The sequence below is a fragment of the Emydura macquarii genome, unplaced genomic scaffold (assembly GCF_026122565.2).
Source record: "Emydura macquarii macquarii isolate MOO-44397 ecotype Brisbane River unplaced genomic scaffold, CSIRO-AGI_Emac_v2 contig_1483, whole genome shotgun sequence".
NCBI lineage: Eukaryota > Metazoa > Chordata > Testudines > Chelidae > Emydura > Emydura macquarii.
The window spans coordinates 21,675,336-21,696,000 of record NW_027131620.1 but is presented as its reverse complement, the minus strand read 5'-3'; the positions used below and the strand labels follow the sequence as shown (position 1 = coordinate 21,696,000).

At 47.8% G+C, this 20,665-nt stretch overlaps 1 protein-coding gene across 5 annotated transcripts in view; it reads left to right on the top strand.

Annotated features, from left to right (window-relative positions):
• The first annotated feature begins 6,819 nt into the window (after nt 1–6,819).
• Nucleotides 6,820–20,665, top strand: part of IFT52 (intraflagellar transport 52) — a 51,863-nt gene continuing 38,017 nt past the window's right edge. The window contains exons 1-3 of one of the 5 annotated variants that reach the window (XM_067554424.1): nt 10,336–10,766; nt 11,975–12,199; nt 13,937–15,278. In XM_067554424.1, coding sequence (XP_067410525.1) covers nt 15,182–15,278 — 97 coding nt within the window. In that variant the 5' untranslated portion in view covers nt 10,336–10,766; nt 11,975–12,199; nt 13,937–15,181. Of the gene's footprint in view, nt 6,945–10,335; nt 10,767–11,974; nt 12,200–13,936; nt 15,279–19,691; nt 19,715–20,665 lie in introns of those variants that run through there. The other 4 variants (XM_067554419.1, XM_067554421.1, XM_067554420.1 and 1 more) reach the window with 4 other exon arrangements.

Sequence of the window (20,665 nt, the reverse complement as noted above, 5' to 3'; positions counted from 1 at the left end):
GTGAGATCGAGTGTGTGTGTGTGTGTGTGTGTGTGTCTGTCTGTGTGTGTGTTTCTCTTTATGACAGCGTTCTTATATCAAGCTCGCTTAGCTGCTGCCTCAGCCAGGAGTCCATTCCCCACTTGGATTGATTATTTCCTGACCTTTGAGGTAGGAAGCTTCTGAATTGGTCTGGGGGAGAGAAATACAGATTTCATAGATGGCCAAGGGCTATGTACTGTTAACGCTTGTAACGTTTTTTTTTTAATTTTAAAAAACAAAAACAAACCCAAAGCTCTGTGTGTGTGTGTGTGTGCGTGTGTGTGTGTGTGTGTGTGAGAGAGAAAATCAGTCGATGCCGTTTCCTTCATTGTTTGTCCAACGTTGGTTTTTGTGGCACTCTCTTTGCTGACGGGACGTGGTTCTTGAGATGTTAGTGGTTGGTCAGGTGGCTGGGGAAGCAGGAGCACAGCCCTTCCCTGATGGGAACTGGTTGGGAATTTTCTGTCTAAATAGTGTTTTGTCAGAAAATTTGTCTCATTGAAATGGAAATGGTTGGGGAGAACATACCAATTCTGATTAAACTTTTGGCAGGAAGGTGTCTCGGGTCCAGGATGGAATTTCTGGTCAAAACAAGAGAGACAGGTCCTGGAATCCCCCATGGCTAGGGCACATAGGGACCTGACCCTGGATCTCCCACAGCCTGACCTGCTGTTCTCCCTGACCTCCTCAGAATCACCCTCTGTCTCTGCTGTGCGTTAGTGCCAAGATCTCCGCCCTGTGTTAGACTAGTTAGCAGCCCTACTAGCTCAGGGAACATTGAGGCCCACACCTGGGAAAAGCTAAAGTCCCAGCTGAGGGAATCAATCCTTAACCTCCCAACAGGCCAGATTCCTCACTGGTGGCTCGGAAGCCACTGGAGTTCTACCAAGAAGTCAGTAGAGTTACACCAGGGATGAGCCTGGCCCTGGAGTCTTCTCAGGTCTCCTTGTGGGGGAAGCTAGAGCAGCTAAAAATGTCTCACTTTGTTAAAGATTTTAAACCAAAAGGACAGCTGAGTCCCTGCCCGTCCCGAGGGCAGTTAGAGGGACTGGGACCTGGCGGGGCAGGGAGGGCCCAGAATTATCTGTTGGGGCCAGGCAGGACAATCAGCCAGTCATTCGCTCCTGTGACTACAGCCAATACCCCTCTTACGTTACAGCCCTCAGGGATGGTGCCATCGGGTGTTGATAGGGGCTACGTTGACATGATTGTGACACTCTGCTGCCCTGGGAAGGCTGCCAGGGATGGGCGAACTCAGCCAGGCCGTGGTGGCGGCAGCCCCTGCCCTGCTTCTTATTCCCATAAGCTCCGTGCCAGCCCAGCAGCCGAGCCCATGGGGTGGGAGAAGTGCACAGTCCCCAAGCTTCCAGGATTTGTGCCACTTTCATCAGATACAGCTCTTCCCGGGAGGGACTCTCACCTCTGGAGCGGCCAGGTGGAAGATGGGAAAGTGGGTCTGGTCTGGCCTGGTCCAGAAAGCATCTGCCCTGTGTCTTGAGGAATATTCCAAGTCAGCAGAGCTGACTATAGGACAGTGTTTCTCAAATGGTGTTCCGCGGAACCCCAGGGTTCCGTGGGCTGAGTTGAAGGGTTCCGTGAAGAAGCGGAACCGCGCTGCCGAAAGTACGAAAAATCGGGTGCTGCCGAACAGCTGTTCGCACGCCGCCGAACAGCTGATGGGGCCGCCGAAAACGGCTCAGAGAGCGCGCTGCCAAAACAACCCTACACCACGCCACCGAAAAGAGGAAGATTTCCTCGACTTTTCGGCGGAGGGTATGGCATGGGTGTGCAAGGGTTCCAGGGGGAAATAAAATTGAGAAACACTGCTATAGGATTTTCAGGACACTCAGTCTCCCCCCCCCCCCCTTTTCTCCCTATCCTTTTTCCTCCATTTTTTCTCCCCCCCTTGTGTGCAAGGGATGGAGAAGGGAGCAGCAGACCCTTTCCCCAGCATTCCCAGGGCAGACAGAAGGTCTTTAACGACAGCCTGCGCACTAGAGAGTACATTGCTCTTCCCTCTGGCTAACTTGGAGGTAGCAAAGGGCATGTCGCCACACGGACAGTCTGATGCAGGGCCTGTTGGAGCAAACAGGACTATGGACTTCAGGTCCCCGGAAGGCTACACGGTCCCGTGTTCAATTCAGGTCTGTTCCCAGAAGTGTGTGTGTGGGGGGGGTGTCTCTCTTGATGAAGGTTTGGTGGTGTTTTAGCAGATCAGGGTGTTTGGGGGGAGGGGGAGCAGCTTTCATCTGTCAGGGAAGGATTAATTCCCGGGGGGGCCCCCCCCCCCCCCCCCACACACACACACACACACACACTGGTAATGGGCAGCATCTTGCTAAAGCCAGAAATGTTGGGGGAGAGGGGGACTGACTTGCTAGGAACTCGGAGGTGAGGGGGGAAGGAATAGGGAGCCCCCTCTCTTGTTGCACTCTGATTGGTTGCTTCTTTCCAGAATATGAGATCCAAGCTATTTCTGCACCGATTTCAAGCACTTTTTTAGAAGAAAAGAAATCCAAATTGTCCAGGAGGTTAGGTAGCTAGGACAGCCTCCTCCCGCCAAGGAGAATCTTTGGACTTGAGTGCAATGGTGGAAATCAAAAAGAGGAGGAGGGAAGCCATTACTTGACTGGCTTTTCTTCTTCCTGTCAGCATAATCTCTTGGGCTGATGGTTTATCCATTAGTGCCAAGGAAAGGGTACTAGTTGAAGGCTGCAGTCTGGCTCTGCCCAGCCCCTCTGTTTATTTTGGGGAGCGGGGTTTGATGTTATTTGGTTGGGGGGAGGGGACTTGTGTTTTGGAAGGCGTGTGTTTATGACAACAAAGCTTTTTTGCACTTTCATTCATTTTGCACTCATTTAATTTCTGTTTTTTGGGGTTTTGGGTTTTTTTTGGCATTGGCACCTTTTTTGTGTATTCATGATGAAAATACTCTGGCCAGTGCAGCTATTCTGGAACTTTGTGTCCTGAGTATACAGAGAATTAACAAACAAACAAATCAAGATGTGATGTGTTTTGTCAGTGTTTTAAAATACAATAAATAAATGTGAGCAATGGAATTATACAAAGCTGGTGCCTGCTTATTAATTCTTAGTCCACATGTGTGGCCCTCCTCAGCCACACCCCTCTAAGTGCTCTCCAAAAGAAGGTAAGTTTCTCTTATCCCCATTTTGCAGACAGAGAAACTGAGGCACAAAGAAGGAAAGTGATTTGCCCAAGGTCATATCGCAGCACTGGGAATAAAAGCCAAGTCCTGTGACTCTCAGTATAGTACTCTGGCGGCTGGCCACGCTGCCTCTTGCTGCACAGGCTGCTGTATAAGACGGAATAATGCACAGCACCAGCCATCAATTAAAATCAGGCCAGGAGTACAAACATCAGGCACGTGACACATAGGAGGACAATGATAGACGAAGTCTGATCTCGGTTATAGCACTGAAGAGCATGGAGTCGCCCTGCATTTGCCCCATTGTAATAGAGCAGAATCGGTCTCCACAGGGGGCAGAGTCTCTCTTCGCTGTTTCTTGCTGGGGCAGAGTCCCACTGGAAGGCTGTGCAAAAGTCTGGTGCAGTAAGGAGAGGCTTGACTGCAGAGGGGGTGGCTGATCTCTGCCGAAGAGCAGAGAAGGGGCTTCACGTTACGTAGGAGACGGGGCAAGAACAAGAAAGGGAGAAGGGCACAAAAGGAGCAGAGAGGAACCAAGTTCCCCATCTGACCCCATCCCTCTGCCCCTCCAACAGCACAGGCAGAGGGGCTGAGAGTGCAGGGGTCCGTCTCCTTCTCAGCAGCAGAGATCGGCGGGACACAACACTACACAGTCCCCCTGCCTGCTCTCGCTTTTCCTGGGCTCTCAGCCACCCTGCCTCACCTCGGGCTTTTGGCTTGGGCTGTTTGGGGGGATTTATTGGACCAGCAGGATGGGCTCTGAAATCTCAGAAGTGCCATGAATGCTGTAGCTGGCACAGCTGCCCAAGGAGCCAAGACAAAGGAGATGCAGGCCTGGCTGGAGAGACCGCAGAGCCGACTGCTTCCGAGAGCTCTCATCAGCATGCTCTGCGGCTCCCTGGAACGTGGTTGTTTGTTTGACTCTGTGAGTCTGTCTGTCTAATATCCCGGGACCCACGTGGCTACAACTATGCCACATGTCCAGCAGGGGGCATTTCTTCTTCAGGCCCCAGTGCTTGTGGTGCGTCAGCTGCTGTGAAGGAAGGGTGGGGCAGGCCTTGACATACCACTGTGGAAAATTCCACTCTTCCTCCCAAGCCAGGATACCATGGTTTGTACCCATCCCCCTTAGCCTCCCAGCACAGCCGTGGGGCATGAGACCTTTAAACAACTGCTGAGCTGTCTGATATGATAAGATCTCCTTCGCATACCAGCATCTGCTGCCATGTTCAAGAGGAGCAGACAGAAATATCGGTGCAAGGTTAAACAGCACCCTAAGGGCCAAGGCAACCAATGACTCACTCTGCGAAAGCTAAACGCCTGGGCATCAGGCTTTCTCCCCAGAGGGGCATTATTCCTCAGGAACCTGTGGCAGCGGATGGGGAGTCAGCCAAGTCTGAGCAATTCCATGCCTTGTAGAGCAAAGCATGGACAATCCATCTCTGAGATGGGCTTAAACTGCCCCAGAGTTCAGGGCGCTTGGATCCATGACCTTAATTCAGCTCATAAGAGAGTTAGGACTAGCTGCAAAGTTCAGGCTTGGGTCCAACTTCCCCAGTGTTTGGGGTTGTTGGGAGCAGCGGGTTTTGGACCCAGGCTAATCTCTTCTACAAAACTTAAACAGCTGTAACCTGTGTCCTTCAGTCCATGGTCTTCCTGCTGTCTGCTGCCTCCACAAAGCACTGCGTCCTCGCAGCATATTGTAATGCGAATGGATCAGGAATTTTTTGATTAACCATTGTTTTTGCTGAAAAATACAGATTAATCTAAACCAGCGCTGGTTTTGATGATGCTCCTGCCGTAAATAGCCTTTGGGGAAAAAAATTCAAAATTGTTGTAATGTCCTGTTTTGACATGTTCAAGTGGGAAAGTTTTGGGGGCTTTTTTTTTTTTTTTTAAACTTTAAATGACTTCTTATTTTGAAATGTTAGTAATTTTTTTGAAAAAGGTCAAAATCAAAATGAAATGATCAAAGCACAATGTTTCGATTGACCCGGACTGAATTTTTTTTCTGGATTTTCACTTTGCAAAAATTTCTGCGATTGTCCCACTTCAAGATGGGACATTTTTTTTATATCTCCAAAATACTCTCAGGATGGAAAAGCCATTTCCTGCCCATTGCAATTGTAACATACAGCCAGGGGCTGGCCACACCAACCTTTCTGGTGGGAAATCCTCTTTTGCTCCCATTCAGGAGCCTCTATCTCCATAGAAATACCACCAAACCCTCACTTTATCATGGTTCTTTGTACTCCTGCAACGATTCCATTTAGCAGCCATGGGCCCTTCATATCAATAACTCCCCGGCCAGCTGGGGTTCTACGCACTGAGTCACATGTCAGTCTGCAGCTTGAGCCTGTTCATGTTTTTGTTGGGAAAAACTTTTCACCTCTTCAGGGCTGATAGAAGGGCTGTTATTCTGGGTTTTCCACATTTTCTAGAAACACAAGTTCCCTCCGTTTCTGCTAAAACAAGAAGTGGAGTGAGGGAAGCAATAGAAAATTCAGCTCGCTGAACCCTATTTGCTGCAAATTATGGCGCAGGAAACTCACAGCTGGGGGAACAGCACATTGTAAAGAGACTGGCGCCTTTGTAGGAAATCAGCCAGAGCTGCTAGTCATGGTTGCTGCTCACCCGCTGATAGCTCTGTTTTTTCAAGTCTATCTTTGATGTGATGCACAAATATCTACAGTAGATCCTGGAGGTTCCAACCTAGATCAGAGCCCCATTGTTCTGAGTACTTTATGTACAGGTGGTAAGTCCCAGCCCCCGCCCCTAAGAGCTTGTCTTGTCTAGTTAGGTTGGACGGATGGTGGAAGAGGCACAGAGATTTGCCCAAGATCACACAGCGAATCAGCGGTAGCGCCTGGAATGGAAGCCACATCTCTGAATCCTGCATCCTAGCCACTGGCTCATGCTGCCATTCAAACAATATGGGTGGTTTTTACAGTTGTTTAGCTCACCCAGATCAGCAGACCTGGAGAAACATTATTCTGTGAACAAAACATGCTGTTATATGGCTGTGTCATGCTAATCACGTTCAGGGATCCCCCATACAAATATGGACCGAGCCCAATCCTGCTTCTCTGGTGGTCTTTTCCCAGCACAGATCGGTCTAGTCTTAGATGGTGCCACTGTACCACTTTTCAGGTCAGCTAAGCGGCATCGCTGCCATACAGGGCTTCAGGAGAGCTACAAATCGCAAGGCTATAAGGGCCCCAGGAGAGGACGAGAATCCATCATTTGGTGGGAATCTTCCATTGGTCTCGTCCCACTTCCATGCTCAAGCTGTTAGCAGATGGATTGTGTCCAAATTCAGGACTTGTAACATTTCTCTGCCTCTGCTGCTGCCAGCGTTCAGCAGGTGACACATGCCTAATTACCTCAGCTAGCGCCCAGCATGTGACCTGCCTTCAGAAAACAGAGCACTTTGTTCAGACCTTTTTCACTTTCCTCTGTGGTGAGCTGCCCTCCAATCCTTCAGCAGGAGGTTTGTCCTCACTCCCCATCCCTCCAGCTCCTCTCCAGGACCTCTGTGTCCCCACAGAGCAATGGCAGGGTAATAATTTACTTCCTGGCGTAAGCCACTCCTTGAGCCTATTCCTTTGACCTTCAGAGTAATTCACCAAAACAAAAACAGAGCAAGTGAGAGAGGTAAATAACACTCTTATGCAACTGGTGCTAGTTAGCATACTCTGCTTTCTCCAGGGCCGCGCGACCGGACAGCCCTGCCTGTTTGACTTTCTTCCCTTAGCAGGTAACGCTTTGGTTTTATCTACTTATTTATTCTCTGATGGTTCCTCGTTCTGGGGAGCGTGAAGGAGCTGGTTTGAGGGAAGCCTGGTCCTCGATCCTGGACGACCCCATACAGGGGTGTCAGGATTTCCAGCCGGAGAAGCATTGACTTTGGGGAGGGCTGGTTCTTGGGCACAGACGAGTTGAGGTGGGGATGGCAGAAGCAGGCATGAGGCTGATTTCAGAAGCACACTTGTGTTCCCCTCTTCAAAATGATCAGACTCGCAGCAATATTGATCAGAGGTGGGAAAAGCTGCCTAGGGAGGGAAGGTTTCTCTTGCTTTGGAGAGTGGTGTGGCTTGTTCTCTCTCCCAGAAGGGAAGAGCCAGGGAATACCATGTGCTCAGAGTAGAGGTTTCCTGTCCGCTCCCCGTCTCCTCATTTTTATTTTGTCTGCCCCTCAGAGCTGATTTTTCCAGGACCCATTTTCAGTAAGAAGCAGCCAGAGGCATTTTATATGATGCGTAGAATTTCCTATATAAAAACCAGATAGGGCAGAGGCACCGGCATACGGAGTAAAACCCTCAAATGAATGCAAACTAGCCAGGGCCAAGAAAATAAGCCTTTAAGCCATGACAACCAGGGCTGTGTCTGCCCTAGGATTGTCAGCTGCGTTTTACTGTAGGCTTCCAAGCTGGCTCCTGCTCAGCCCTTCTGTAATTGGTGCTCAACTGGTTGTCCTGCTGGGGTGTGCAGGGTGAGTGGAGCCCAACACCCAATTCATTAAATATGGTAACCGCCCTGTCTGAACTGCCAAGCCCCCTCCTAACCGTGGCAGTGAGTGAGATCAATACCAGTCCACTGGGCACTTAGGAGGACGTGTGTTGTCAGGCACAGCGATGGATTCTAGCAGAGGCACAAGTCTTCGACTTCATTGCTACAGGGAACGGGGCAGCAAGTGGTCATGGCTGGAGGTTTAACCCCGAGAGGGGCTTACGCGGCATTTGGGATAGTGGCTTTTGACCACAGCTTGAACATTGCTCGGCCCAGTCTAGGCTGGCACATGAACGTGAGCATTGCCAGCCTCCAGCAGCTACAGTCCATCTAGTTCAGCATCCGCCTGACAGTGACCGTTGCTCGCTGCTCCCCAGAGTGATAGATCTGTGTGTGTGTGTGGGGGGGGGGGTGTTGAAACATCCCACCCCCGTGCCTCGTGCGTTAGATCCGGCAGAGTCAGACCAACAGCCTCTCCTCTGACGGAGGAGTTGGTGCCCATGCAGCAGGGGCAAGGGACGTGGCCGGTAAAATAGCAGATCCCCTCCGCCTGCTGCATGGGAGAAGGGAAGGGAGTGGGCCTGGCTGGCATTTTGAGACAGGCTCAGTGCGCTCAGCGGGGCCAGGCTTTTCAGCATGTAGGGTGCTCTGCTTTTTTTTTGAATATTTGACCACAAGTATCACTACAGCAACCTCTGGGTGCTGAGCCCTTTTGGAAACTCTGCTCTGGATTGTGGGTGCTGAGCAGATCTGGAGCTCTGCAGACAGGCTGCTCAGGGATCCTTTTTCTTCATTACTTTGGTCAGTCTGGAGTTTTGGCTTTGTGCAATGGCCCCTTGGTTTGGGTCAGGTTATATAAAACAGTTTCTCACATGGGGAAAACATTAGAGCTTGGTGCCCCTATTTTACATTCTTCTGCTGAATGAAGAAGGCCCAGAAGCTTTGTTAGAAAAGCTTCTGCTTTTCTGTTTTTTACATTAGCAATTCAGATCTTAGTTACCCTGAAACTCTATAGACAAGAAATGGAAAACTATTGGCATTATGACATTACCACAGACTAAGGCTGAACAGCTGTGCGAGGTGGGGGGAAAGGATTTTTATAATCAGGTTTTTAAAAACTCTATTGTTTGTTTACTTTTGTTAATATTAACGTTAACCCAAACACCTAATAAACACTTGGAAGAAAGAAAGTCTTTGTGAAAACATCAACAATCCTCCTTTTAATTAAGGCTTGTGAAATCTCCTAGTATTAATGTGAGACCTCTAACAAATTCTCCAGAAAAACCAGGGTGCACCAGATTTTTGATATTCCTGATATTTCTAAGGTAAAACAAAATAGAAAATGATACCTTAAACCCCCACCCATCAACAAAAATCTATTCAATCATTCTTTATTCCTCATAAAGAGGCAAAAATAGGCAATATCCAATTTTTAAGCAACTACCTTGCTATTCTATTGTATGTAGGTTCTTATACCACCTTTATCACCATAGTATCTGAGCACCTCCCAGTAGGACATTGAGCATTTTTAGGTAACCTTTCACAGCTAGCTGCAGGTAACTTAGTTTGTATGCTGAAGAAATGTGTATTTTAATCTTATTTGGACCATGTAGATTGTGATTCTTTTGGGCTATGTCGTTCCTCTTAAGTGATACATATATAATGACAACGGTTGTTATATTAGTGGATGACTACATAATGCAGTTCTCTATAAAACAGCCTCTAAAGGAGCATGCAAAATATTTTGAAATGGATGTTTGTGAATAGGTATGTGCTTGTCTCTCTGTGTAAGGGTAAACATAGCTATGAAGACAACAGCAATATAGTTGTGTCACCATAGCTATACTGGCGTAACCCTAGCATGCAGATACAGCCTACTCTGATGGAAACATATTTTCATCAGTGTAAGAACACCTTGTCCCTGACCAGCGGTAGCTATGTTGGTGGAAGCATTCTTCCATCGACATCACTGTGGCTCCACTGGGAGTTGAGTCATCACAGCTATGCTGGTCAGGGGAAATACCCCTCACTCAAGTAGCTACATTGACTCAGCTTCTAAGTGTAGGCTAGAGCTAAGAGTGTGTCTGAGTTGTTTATGTAGATGAATATTTCTCTGGGTAGAGGGGTTGGGCTGGGTTGGGGAAGAATAGTTGTCTCCTTAAAATGTCTTGCAGTGAAGAGGTAAGCATTGCCATCTGAGGCCTTATCTGTATTAGAACAGCTCAGATGGCAATGCTTACAAATTAACCTCTTCATGGCTGTCTACAATACCTGCTAAGCAGGCCTAATCATTTCAACGGGGTCTCAAATGAACGCAACAGCAGGAGTAACTGTGGATCAAAAGAAGGAACAGCAGAGGGATTCAAGTTCCCAAATATACACTTAATTTGACAGAACACTCACCCTGTGTTATGAGCGAATAACGGATGATCGAAGCCCCATGTGTTGTGGTTGATAAAGGACCCAGGGGTTCCCAAACTTACTCTTATGCGTGCCAAAGCTGTGCCTGGGCAAGCCCCTGAGCGCATTGATACCACGAAGTTCATTTAATAATTGGGAAGAGGTGAGGGATTTCACCTCTTTTAAGGAGCACCCTGTCATTTACAGCAGGGCAGCACTGTTCGGTTGGATGGAGTCACAGCTCACTTTAGAAGGAACTCAGGTGCTAGCAGCCACTGTTGGAAACCTGGCCTGGTTTGTAGCCCAGGCCCAATAGGGGCCCAGTGTCATAAGCTTTAAAGCAACTCCCATCAGGGTCAGCTGCTGCCTTTACATCAGAAGAAGTTGGCTGTTTAATATTTAATTGCAACGATTAATCATTAAAGAGCCTTGCTCCTCTTCTGACGCTTAAGCCCGTATCACAGAGGAAGAAGCCTGGCACATTCTCTCTCTCTCTCCCTCCCTCACTGCTCCGGGCATGGCACAAACAATGTCATTCCTCAGCAAGAGGGAGGGTCTGTGCAGACACAGTTTATAGCTCACCCCTGCTGACTAGACCTTTCATCATCGTGGGACCTTTCCTGATACTGGGCTGGGAAATGGGAGCTCAGGGGCCAGAGTCTCTCCTGCGGTAAGTGGGGGGTAATTCACACTGCAATCAAAGGGACTGTACCTATTTAAGCCTCATAATTAATCTGATTAGTTAATAGGCCAAACTCATCCTTAGTGCAACTGCCCTGACTTGGCGAGACTGCACCAAGGATCAAATTGGCCCAGGTGTGGGCACCTCACACTGGAACTGGCAAGGTGGGTGCACTTCAGCTCCGGGGCGGGATCTGTCCCCAGCAAGCGGTCTGAAGTAAGAGCCAGGCTCACCCCTGGGCTGGCGAAGGTGCTAACCCAGAGACAGGAGAGGCAGCTTGTGCCTTGCTAGCTCAATGATTGTTGTGGCCAGCACGGCACAGGCTAGGGCTGCTTCAGTAGCCTCTCTAGGACTTTGGGAGGGTCCAACATGGCCAGGGTGTAGGTCTGCACCCCTCATACTTCTTACCGACCCCTGGCCCGCCCCTGCTCCACCTCCACTCCGCCCTGGAATTTGCCCCTTGCTGGCAGAGTTGACACCAGGCACACAGGACCCCAGACCTGAGCGTTATTCCCTGGGGAAGGGGCTCATGTCTGCCCTATGGCCTAGCTGGCACAAAGGGGCTCCCACGTGACATGTCCCTGGGGACAAACCCAGGAGGGCAGGGGATGCGAGCTGTCTTCTTTCTTACCCTACATCTCCTGGGCAGGGACAGGTTGCAAAGACACCTGCATAACAGCCTGTCAGCCATGCAGTTTGGCAGGCTAATGCCATCTGTGGCTGGCTGGCTGGCTTCTGTCTGCAGAGCGTGCTGTCACGCGTCAGGAGTGTGGTTGGTGGTTTTCCAGCTTGAGGCTGACTCCACCACAGGGAACCTGTACAATACACACACATAATTACTAGTGCTTCACTAACTACACATTGCACTTCCAGGACCCTTTTCATTTCCAACATGCTGCACAAACAACTGGGCCAGCCTGATCCTTGGTGTAATCCCACTGGTGTCCATGCCATTGCACCACGGATGAATTTGACCCATTGACTAATCAGATTAATTAAATAATTATGCCCTTCTCAGGTAACTGAAAAGCTCAGCCCCAGGAATTTACCAAACACTTTGTAAACTACTTACCCTAGTGTGGAGTTAGGGGAGGGTGTCTAGTAAAGGCAGCCTCTTGGGATATGTTCCTGAGACCAGGAGTGATTGTTCTGAGCATGCTCCCACACCCCTGTGCATGTGCTCTGTTGGCTTCCAGCCTGTGTGACCTGACCTTGAGCTTCGTAGAAGAAGGACAAGAAACCATACAGCTTCTGCCTGCCGTCTACCTGCCTCCTGAGCGGAGAGGAAGTGGAGCTTACTTGCCTGGTGTCGACTGCTGAATTCCTGGAAGAGTTTCTCAGGAAGCGTGCATCTCTCTGGGCTGACTTTATGCACATGCCCCGGCCAGAGACCCCTTCTACAGCGCTGGGGAAGACGAAGGGTAATAAACTTGACCAGTACATATCTCAAAAGCCAAGCGACTCTCTCCAAGCTGAGCTGTGGGGCCCCATGCTGCAGGGGAGGAGGAAAGGTGGGGAGGGGGAATCAGGCTGGTTTACAGTTTTGTGATGAAAACCAGAAATGTTCTGAATATAAATTTAGACAAAAAAGATTTTAAAAAATTGTTTGTCAAAAATTTTCATGGGGAAAAACAATCATTTCCTGCTCAGCTCTAATTGCTGCAGCTCTTTAGCTAAGAACGTCAGGATTTGATCTGAGGGGAATAAGAAAGTTTCAAACAATGTATGTCCTTTCTCTTCTGACGGGTGGTGATGAGCAGCAAAATATTTAACAAGGTTGATGTTTAAAGAATCATTGCATCCGAGTTATCACCCTTAGAAATTAAGCGGGCAGTTCACATCTCAGAGTCTCGTTTCAGCCACTCTTCAGACTCAGGAAGAGGTTGCTGTTTCAGTTACACTTGGGTCACTCATGGAAGGTTTTCTCTGTACCTATAACTGACGCAGATTTTTTTTTTTTTTCCCTAATGAAATCTGAGACTGTGGAGGAAAAAGAATGTGAATCCTGTCCAAGCCCCACCCTTGTTTAGACCTTCACACCCTCTGGGGGAATGTTGCCTGCTTTGTCTAAATGTGATCCTATTCCCATTGAGTCTATGGGCATAGTATCATACCCTTGATGCTTCGATGTTCCCAGTAATCACTTAGCATTTTACATTAAAAAACAATGCAAAGCCCATTACTATAGGATGCCATTCTCTGCTACCCGCAGAGAGTGGATTTTATTGGCAAGGACGGTGGAATCAAAGGGAACGTTTATTTTTAATGAAATGGGAGAAGATGTTAGCCCCTCAATAATGGGTATTTCCCTTCCTTCTGCTTTGTTTCTGTTACATCAAAAGATTATTAACTCATTCACTGCATTGTTCTGGCAGCAGTTTTCCTTTGCATGTGCACGTGTGTGTCAGTGTGCACATGTGTGAATTTACTGCTGGTAAACAGTGCCAGATGGACAGCCCTATAAATCTTCCCCTTTTTTCACCATTCCAGTACCTGCAAAGGTAGTAACAGTGCAAACTGTCCTGCCAATGTAGCTCCAACCTGAGCTGGAAGAATTGTCTCCAGGGCTCTGTCTACACTACAATTTATAGTTCTTAGTTAATATGTGATCCAACACCATCAGCAACTGTGGACTGCAGACATATCCCCTAGGGTAGGGTCATCCCAATGGCTTCTGCAGAACTTAACCTCTCTCCCAGGGTGCTAGCTGTCAACGTGTCTGTTTTCTGTGCTGTGGGTACTTGCCACTGAGGCCCAGCAAACTCATTTCATACATGCCATCAAACGGCCTTCTACAAATAGCAGCTCAGTCTCCTACACAGTTGACTAGTAACCTATGGGCAGCTTTAAGGGAACAACCATTCATGTGAAAGAGTGTCCGGAAGCCCTCCCAAATCTAAGGCCTTGTCCTAGTGGGGACGTCAGCCATAAGTTGCTAGCCATTGGTGCAGTTGCAGCGGGGCAACCCCCTCCTGTAGCCAGGCAGAGCAGGCCAGCAGCCGCAGTTTACAGTGGCGTGAGTGAACCCTTCCTGAACCTAGAGTTTAAGCTAGGTCTACACTGAAAACCTACATAGGAATAACTGTGTCGTGCGGGGGGGTGAAAAATCCACACCTCTGACCGGCATAGTTATACTGACCTAACCCCTGTGTCCACAGGACTATGTCGATGGGAAACCGTCTCCCGCCGACACAGCTGCCACCTCTCGGAGAGGTGGATAAACTATGTTGATGGGGGAGAAGCTTGTCCAATGGCATAGGAGTGTCTTCACTACAGTTGCTGTAGTGCTGTACGTGCAGACAAGCCCCGAGCAAAAATTTTCAGCCCAAACCTTTTTTTTCAGCAAAACATGCAGAGCCACTAACACCAACGTGTTTTGTGAATTCATGTCAGCTTCCCTGAATTGTTCAGCTTGAAAAACAAACAAAAAATCCCCCAAAGTTGAAATTTTTGGGGGTCAAATTGGCTTGATCATTTGGAGTTTCCTTTAATTCTATTTAAAAGAAAAGGTGAAAATATAAAAAAACCACTCGAAATCCAAAGGAAACGTTTCATTTTGGGGGTTGTACAAAATGGTTCATTTGACCATGAAACAATGGTTGTTTTTTTTTTTATTCCAAAAATGTTTGGTTTGTGGTCAACCTGAAAACTTTACCCCCCCAAAGTTTTTCAGAACTGCCAGCAATCTGGAAAATCCATTTTCCGCACACCTCGGCTTGAAAGCAGAGTACGCTGCGCCAGTACAACCTGGGACTTAGAGCAGCCTTGCCTGTTCCCCTTGGGGCAGTGATATTAATGACTATTGCTGGGGCACCATTTTGATAAGGCTGAAGTCTGCCCACAGTGGGGAAAAGCTCAGAACAAGCACCTTGCAAACGTGGGTAGGCACACGTGGCAGGTAATCCAGCACTGAAGGGGTTAAGTGACACATTAAGCGGAAAATCCGGGGATGTGGGTGATTTGTGTGTTCTGAAGAAGGGTGTGGAGGGGGGAGACAGTGTCTCTCTTGCACTGTCCCATGCTGGCTAGCTGAACTCGGATGCCTGTGAGGCATTTCATTTGTTCCTAGCAAACGGGCCCATCCTCAATTAAAACCTCTCTGCCTCATCATCACCTGCATGGTCGTCTAAACCTTGCTTTGCCTTACTTTTTCCCAGCATGGGTGTCTCAGTCTGAACAGTAGATCAACTCTCTCGCCTTTCTTAGCTTCCTCCCAGGGGGCTGCAATAGAGACAGCCACTGAGGCAAGAAGGAGGCTGTTTAAGACCCAAGGGAGAAGAGGAGGGTGCATTAATTTCCTGGGGCTGGTTTGAGGGTTAGAGTAGCAGTCACTGCTTCTCTGCAGCCTTTAAAAGGCTCATGCTCAGGGAGGGCAGCTGGTTGTGGCGTGAGTGCCAGGGAGGATGGTAAAGCTGGGAGCTGAGATGTCTTTGAACCAGGCTGCTGTGGATTGCTTCCCTTACTCCGGGATGCTGGCTCTGCTGGTAGAAGTGATGACAGGTGTGTGTGAGTGCTTGATGCTTCCTTTCCTGTTCTCATGCTTTTTGCAGAATGCTGAAGATTTTGAACACCTGGCTGTTTTTCTAGCGTATCAGGTTTATTTATCTCCCTGCTCCAAGATGTGGGCGAGGTTTGCTGCCTGCCTGTGTGCTGATTCGCGTGGGAATGAGGTGCCCTGAGCATAGGACAGAGCTAGAGCTTGCTCCTTTTGTTTAGTAATCTGAACACGGTGGTTGTGTTTTGTTAAGGGGGAGCCTGCTCAGGACAAAGTTCCATGCAAATATGGACAGGCCAGTAGCTGTGGGGTGGGTAACTTCCCCTTTAAAAGGGGAAGAAGTCTGACCCTGCTTAAAGCCTTTCCTAATGCTGTCCTGTGCTGGCTATTGGCTGAAGTTCCTAGACTTGAGCTCTGCAAACCTCGATGAACTCTGAGGAGGTGAAAGTGGAACTGAGGGCTGCCTGGGCGTCTCTGTCTCTTATGCTTGTGGCAGGGGAAAGTTGGAGCCTTATTTGGACCACTAAAGCAAATGTTTTTCAGCAATGGCTGGTCATCCCTGAGCCCTCTTACAATGAAACCTTAATGGGGGAACAACCCTCTGCTGACAGTCTCTGTAGAGTAGGAAAGCTGTGGATTGGCATAACACATCTCCGTGTTTTCTATTCTCTGTCACTAACCACACCTTTTTCTGCCTAGCTGCTTAAATAGTTCAAGTTACTTCAAATAGACTTCTTCAGAGTGCACTCTTAGACAGGAATAACTCCATCTTGGAAACCTCTTTGATCGCTTTGTTTTTCTGGCTAGAGCAGTAGTGATCTTGTGCTGAACACTAAAGGATTAAGGGGTTTCCATCTAACCCTCTTGTGGAATTTGATCATGAGCATTCTGTTGCTTTACAAAGTCTTAAAGGTGCCTTATGTTTTTTAAAAGTATATTTTGCTAGAAATGTAGGAATGTAGTCTATTTCTAACAGGATTTCATTATGAGCTGTAAACTGATTGTAACACTAAGATTAAGCCAAAAATGCAGGAGCTTAGTGACTTGTCACACCCCTCTTTTAATTCAGATCTTCAGGCTCTTAAACATGATGCTTCTTTCAAAATACAAAGGGTCGGCACAGTGACAGCTTCCCCGCCGCTTCCTGGCTGTAACTAGCACTGCCCAGTAAGGATCAAGGCAAGGTCCCTGTTCCAAGGAGTTTATGATGAGGTTAGATAGGACATGATGCAGGGAGCGAGCGATGACATCAGGGAAGAGGGGTGGGGAGGGAGGCTCGCACAAAGTAAGGCTATGAGGTAGCCTCTTCTTGCAAGGTAAGAATCCTGTTAGTGATATATAGGTAGGGAGAGTATTAAATAGTCGATTGGCATGGGAATGTGGGTCACTGCTGGTGAAATTGTGCAGTGGGCTTTGAGGAAGCAGCTGCTTCTGCTGTGCTCTGAATAGAATGTATTTTGGCAGGGGGTGGTGGTAGCTGTAGTGACTGCTTTGACTTGTGAGGGGCATGGCTGCTGCGAAAATAGGTGCCTGCCACCTCTGAAGTGTTGCTGGTCTGTGGAACATGACTCTCTGGGGAATGGGCTGGGGAGGGCAGGGGGATGCCGGGTGGGCTCAGCACTGCTGCAGCGCTACTGTTATGTAAGTGAACTCACTGGGATGGGATTCATGTGCCTAATCTGGTCTGTGGCTCTTATGCCTCCAGCTTCCCTGCTGCTCCAACAGAATGCGGAAGCCCTTCTGAATTTCGACCCGATCTCGCATGCTTTTTTGTGACCTATTTCTGGTCTTATTTTTAGTTTTTAGGTGTGCTTGGAAGATCTCCAGGCTTTAGGGCAAGGAGGGGCTGTCTGACTGCCTGTGTACCTGGCAGTTTGGTCTGAACCCTTCTGATGAGCAAAAGCTGCCTTAAGAGAAGGCAAGCCTCGTAGAAAAGGGAGCATAGTTACCAAGGGAGGAGGGATGCGGGTGTGGCTCTGATCACAGCCATCTCTATAGGTGTCTTGAAAATGGCCTCAAAGTAAGACCTGCATAGTGCTTCTCAAATGCATAAGAAGGTGAGGCCCTGGTTCCTAAGCGGCCCAGTCTAACGTTGATGGATACAAAGCCAAGCGCCGCTGTTATCGTATAGTAACTTGTCAAGTAATTTCACTGATTCCAGCAAGAAACCACTGGAGAGGACCTTAAAATGTGCAAACTCTGCCCCAACACACTGCCCATCCTATTCTGTTTTGACTCCACCAACCTTCACTATCCAAGTCCTTTGCCTTCCATTGGAGCAGGAGACTAGAGCTGTGCAGCTAAGGGGTTTCTTTCTGGCTTGAAAAGTAAAATGAAATAACTGGTTTTGGTGAAACAAAATGTTTTGTTTAGCTTGAGAGGCTTTTTTTTCCTTAAATTGTTTAAAATAAAACTAGAACAAACTCCCAAATGAAGAAAAGCTGTTTCAAATAGAAATCTAAATGTTCACGTTGAAAACCTCATAATGAAAAACTTCTGAAAAAGTTGAAACTTTTTTTAGGTTTTGACCAAAACAATTTGCTGAAATCAATACACAGACACAGAATGTGTTGGTAGAACCAAACCTGCAGTTTAAATTTAAAAAAAAAAAAAAAAAAAAAAAGTTTGTTGACAAATGTTGCCCAACTCTAGAAGAGACTAGCTATCTTGTGGCAATGCTAGTATGTTAAGGGTACGTCTACACTGTGATAAAAGACTCGGGGCCCAGCACTGCTGGCCTAGAACAACAGGCTCAGGCTTCAGGGCTATAAAATTGCAGAGTAGATGTTCGGGTTTGGGCTCGGGCTGGATCCTGGGTTCTGAAACCCTGCACCTCCTCACGGTCTCAAAGCCCAGACTCCAGCCCACGCCTGATTGTCTACACAGCAGTTTCATAGCCCTGCAGTCCATAAGCCCCCATAAGCTGCTCTGAGACTTGGTGCTGTGGGTTTATCGCAGTGTAGACATACCCTTAGTGACTTGGAGAGACCCCCTAATCTGCCTTCCTGGGATTAAGGGTAGGAGCAGCCACTTCCTTCTCCCTTGTGACCTGAGTCTGAAATTTGAACCTAGCTCTCAGTTACGCCAGTGCCAATCAACAGTCAAATCAATGGGGTTACATGGGAGCAAAACTGATCTGAGTGAGCGGAGAATCGGGCTCATGGGCTGGATTTTCAGGAAAGCTCCATACCCAATGTGCAGAGTTGTCTTCAAAAGCTGGCTGCCGTGGCATGTCTACAATGGTCATCGGAACTGAAATACCTAAACCACTTGGGATAACTCCTCCGGTTTTGATGCTAGTCTGCATAGATGCTCTTACTGCAGAATAAGGAAACGCTATTCTGATAACTTTAATTGATTGGGTGTTTTGTTCGGTTTTGCTGTCTTAAATTATATCAGAATAGGGGTCTCTTGTTCCACAATAAGAACATCCATCCACAGACTAGCACCAGACAACCAAAGCTTTGAACGACAACTGACCTAACTATCTCCGTTCCAGTTACTGCATAGACAGGTCCACATGCCCAAGAGATAAAAGACTAGTACACCCTTATAATTCCTCTCTTATTTCAGCCTGCCCTTTAAGGATGTCTGCTTCTTGAACTGTCTCTCCTTCCACAAGTCGCTGTGGCTTGGGATAAGGCGCTGTGCTATTCAGTGGCTGCCTTTGTGCTCTTAAAGCTGGTGGTTGCCATGCTATCCATTACAAAGCTGGTTTACTCTTCGTATTGCCCTCCGTTTTGACAGTGCTATCTGGCCGGTCTGTGTGGCTGTTCTCCAATGAACAGCCTGGTCCATGGCATCCTAAAATACAGCCCTCTGCTATGCTGTCCCTGTAACCACAGGGGAGGGCAAACAAACTCATATGCAAGCTTTTATTAGTAGTGAAATTGAAGGAACTTCCTTTAGTTTATCAGGGGAGATAAAAGTCCAGGTAAATGTTGCAGCCCAGTGCAAAAAGAAGCATGTGTATGCAAACGGGGTGCGGTCCTTGGGCACCTGGGAAGATGTCCATGCAGCTGTCACTGCAACAGCAAGCACACTTAGGATCCCTTTCTGGTTCTCATGCATCAGCGCAATGCTGCTGTCTTACTGAGCACATAATGCTGCAGGGAAATGACGACATAAAGGTTCATTCCATTTCCCCCGCCCCATCCCCAATTTATATGAGGAGCTTGTAAAGTCTGTTATCTCTTCACCAAATCTAAATCTTGGATCCCAGGCCAGCAGCCTGGGCACCTGCTAACAAATACTCAGCTCGCTCCTAAGCCTGTCTGTCCAGGGGCTTGACTCCTCTGCCAAATGCCCAGCCTCGGGTTTAGGTCAATATGGAAATGTCTTCTGCAAAGTGTCATTTGTTCGTGTTCATCCAAACATATCACCTGAGCTAAAGGAACTCCCAACTTGGGAGGGCTTGCACATCTGTAGCCAGTGCAACTGTGTATGTCCTATTGTATGGCTGTTCAATGCTTTTTTGAATGAAACACCGGTTTTCATGGAAAATGCCCTCTCCTTTTATTCCCCCAGGTTTTAAAAAAAAAAAAAAAAAAAAGAAAAGAAAGTAAAGAAAAGAAAAAATCTTCTTCTGTTTTTTTTTTTTTAAGAGATTCTTTTTAATTGAAAATGTTTTTGTGCTCCTTTCTTTCCTTCTCCCCCCTCACTATTTTCAGTGGCAAAACTGAGGGTTGAAGTGGAGGACATGAAAATTTTGTGGAAATATTTATTAGATGACCCAAAAAAAAAAAAAAATCATTCCTCTTTGAAACCTGCCATGTTTTTATATTCTGAATATTTTATTTTTGCAAAAAATGCTTCCATTTTTTGGATCAGTTCTATTCTGCACTTTGCGTGGGGAGGCCCAGGAGACAGGATTTCCGGGCTTGACTCTTCCGTTGTCCTGCACTTGTTGCAAAGTGAGGGTAAAATGCCTCTGAATCAGAAAGGTGATCTGTGCGCTGGTGTGAGAGATAAGACAAGATTCAGGGCAACAGAATCGGGCCTCTTTAGGATTTAATCCAGATTGACGCTGGCTTGCTGCATGTTCTTGGGCAAGTCACTTCCGTGACATGATTCAGTGTGAGGAATAATGAGGCTTGCCTACCTCACACATGTTGTGGGGCCTGATTCATGTTTGTAAAGTGCTTTGAGAGCCTTGAATGAAAGAGGCAATGTCTGTGCCAAGTGTGATATATGCCAGTGTGAACACATCTGTCTTGTTGTGATCTTTCTCTGGGAAACTAGAACCCGGGGAATTTTTCTGAAAGATGATTTGTGGAGGGAGGCTTATGCAAACCATACCCCTGGGGGTCTCCAGCTATCAGCACTTCTTCCCCTTGCTTAGCTTGTAAACTGAGGAAAGGTCCCTGATGGAGCTGGGGGAAGTTGTCCTGGC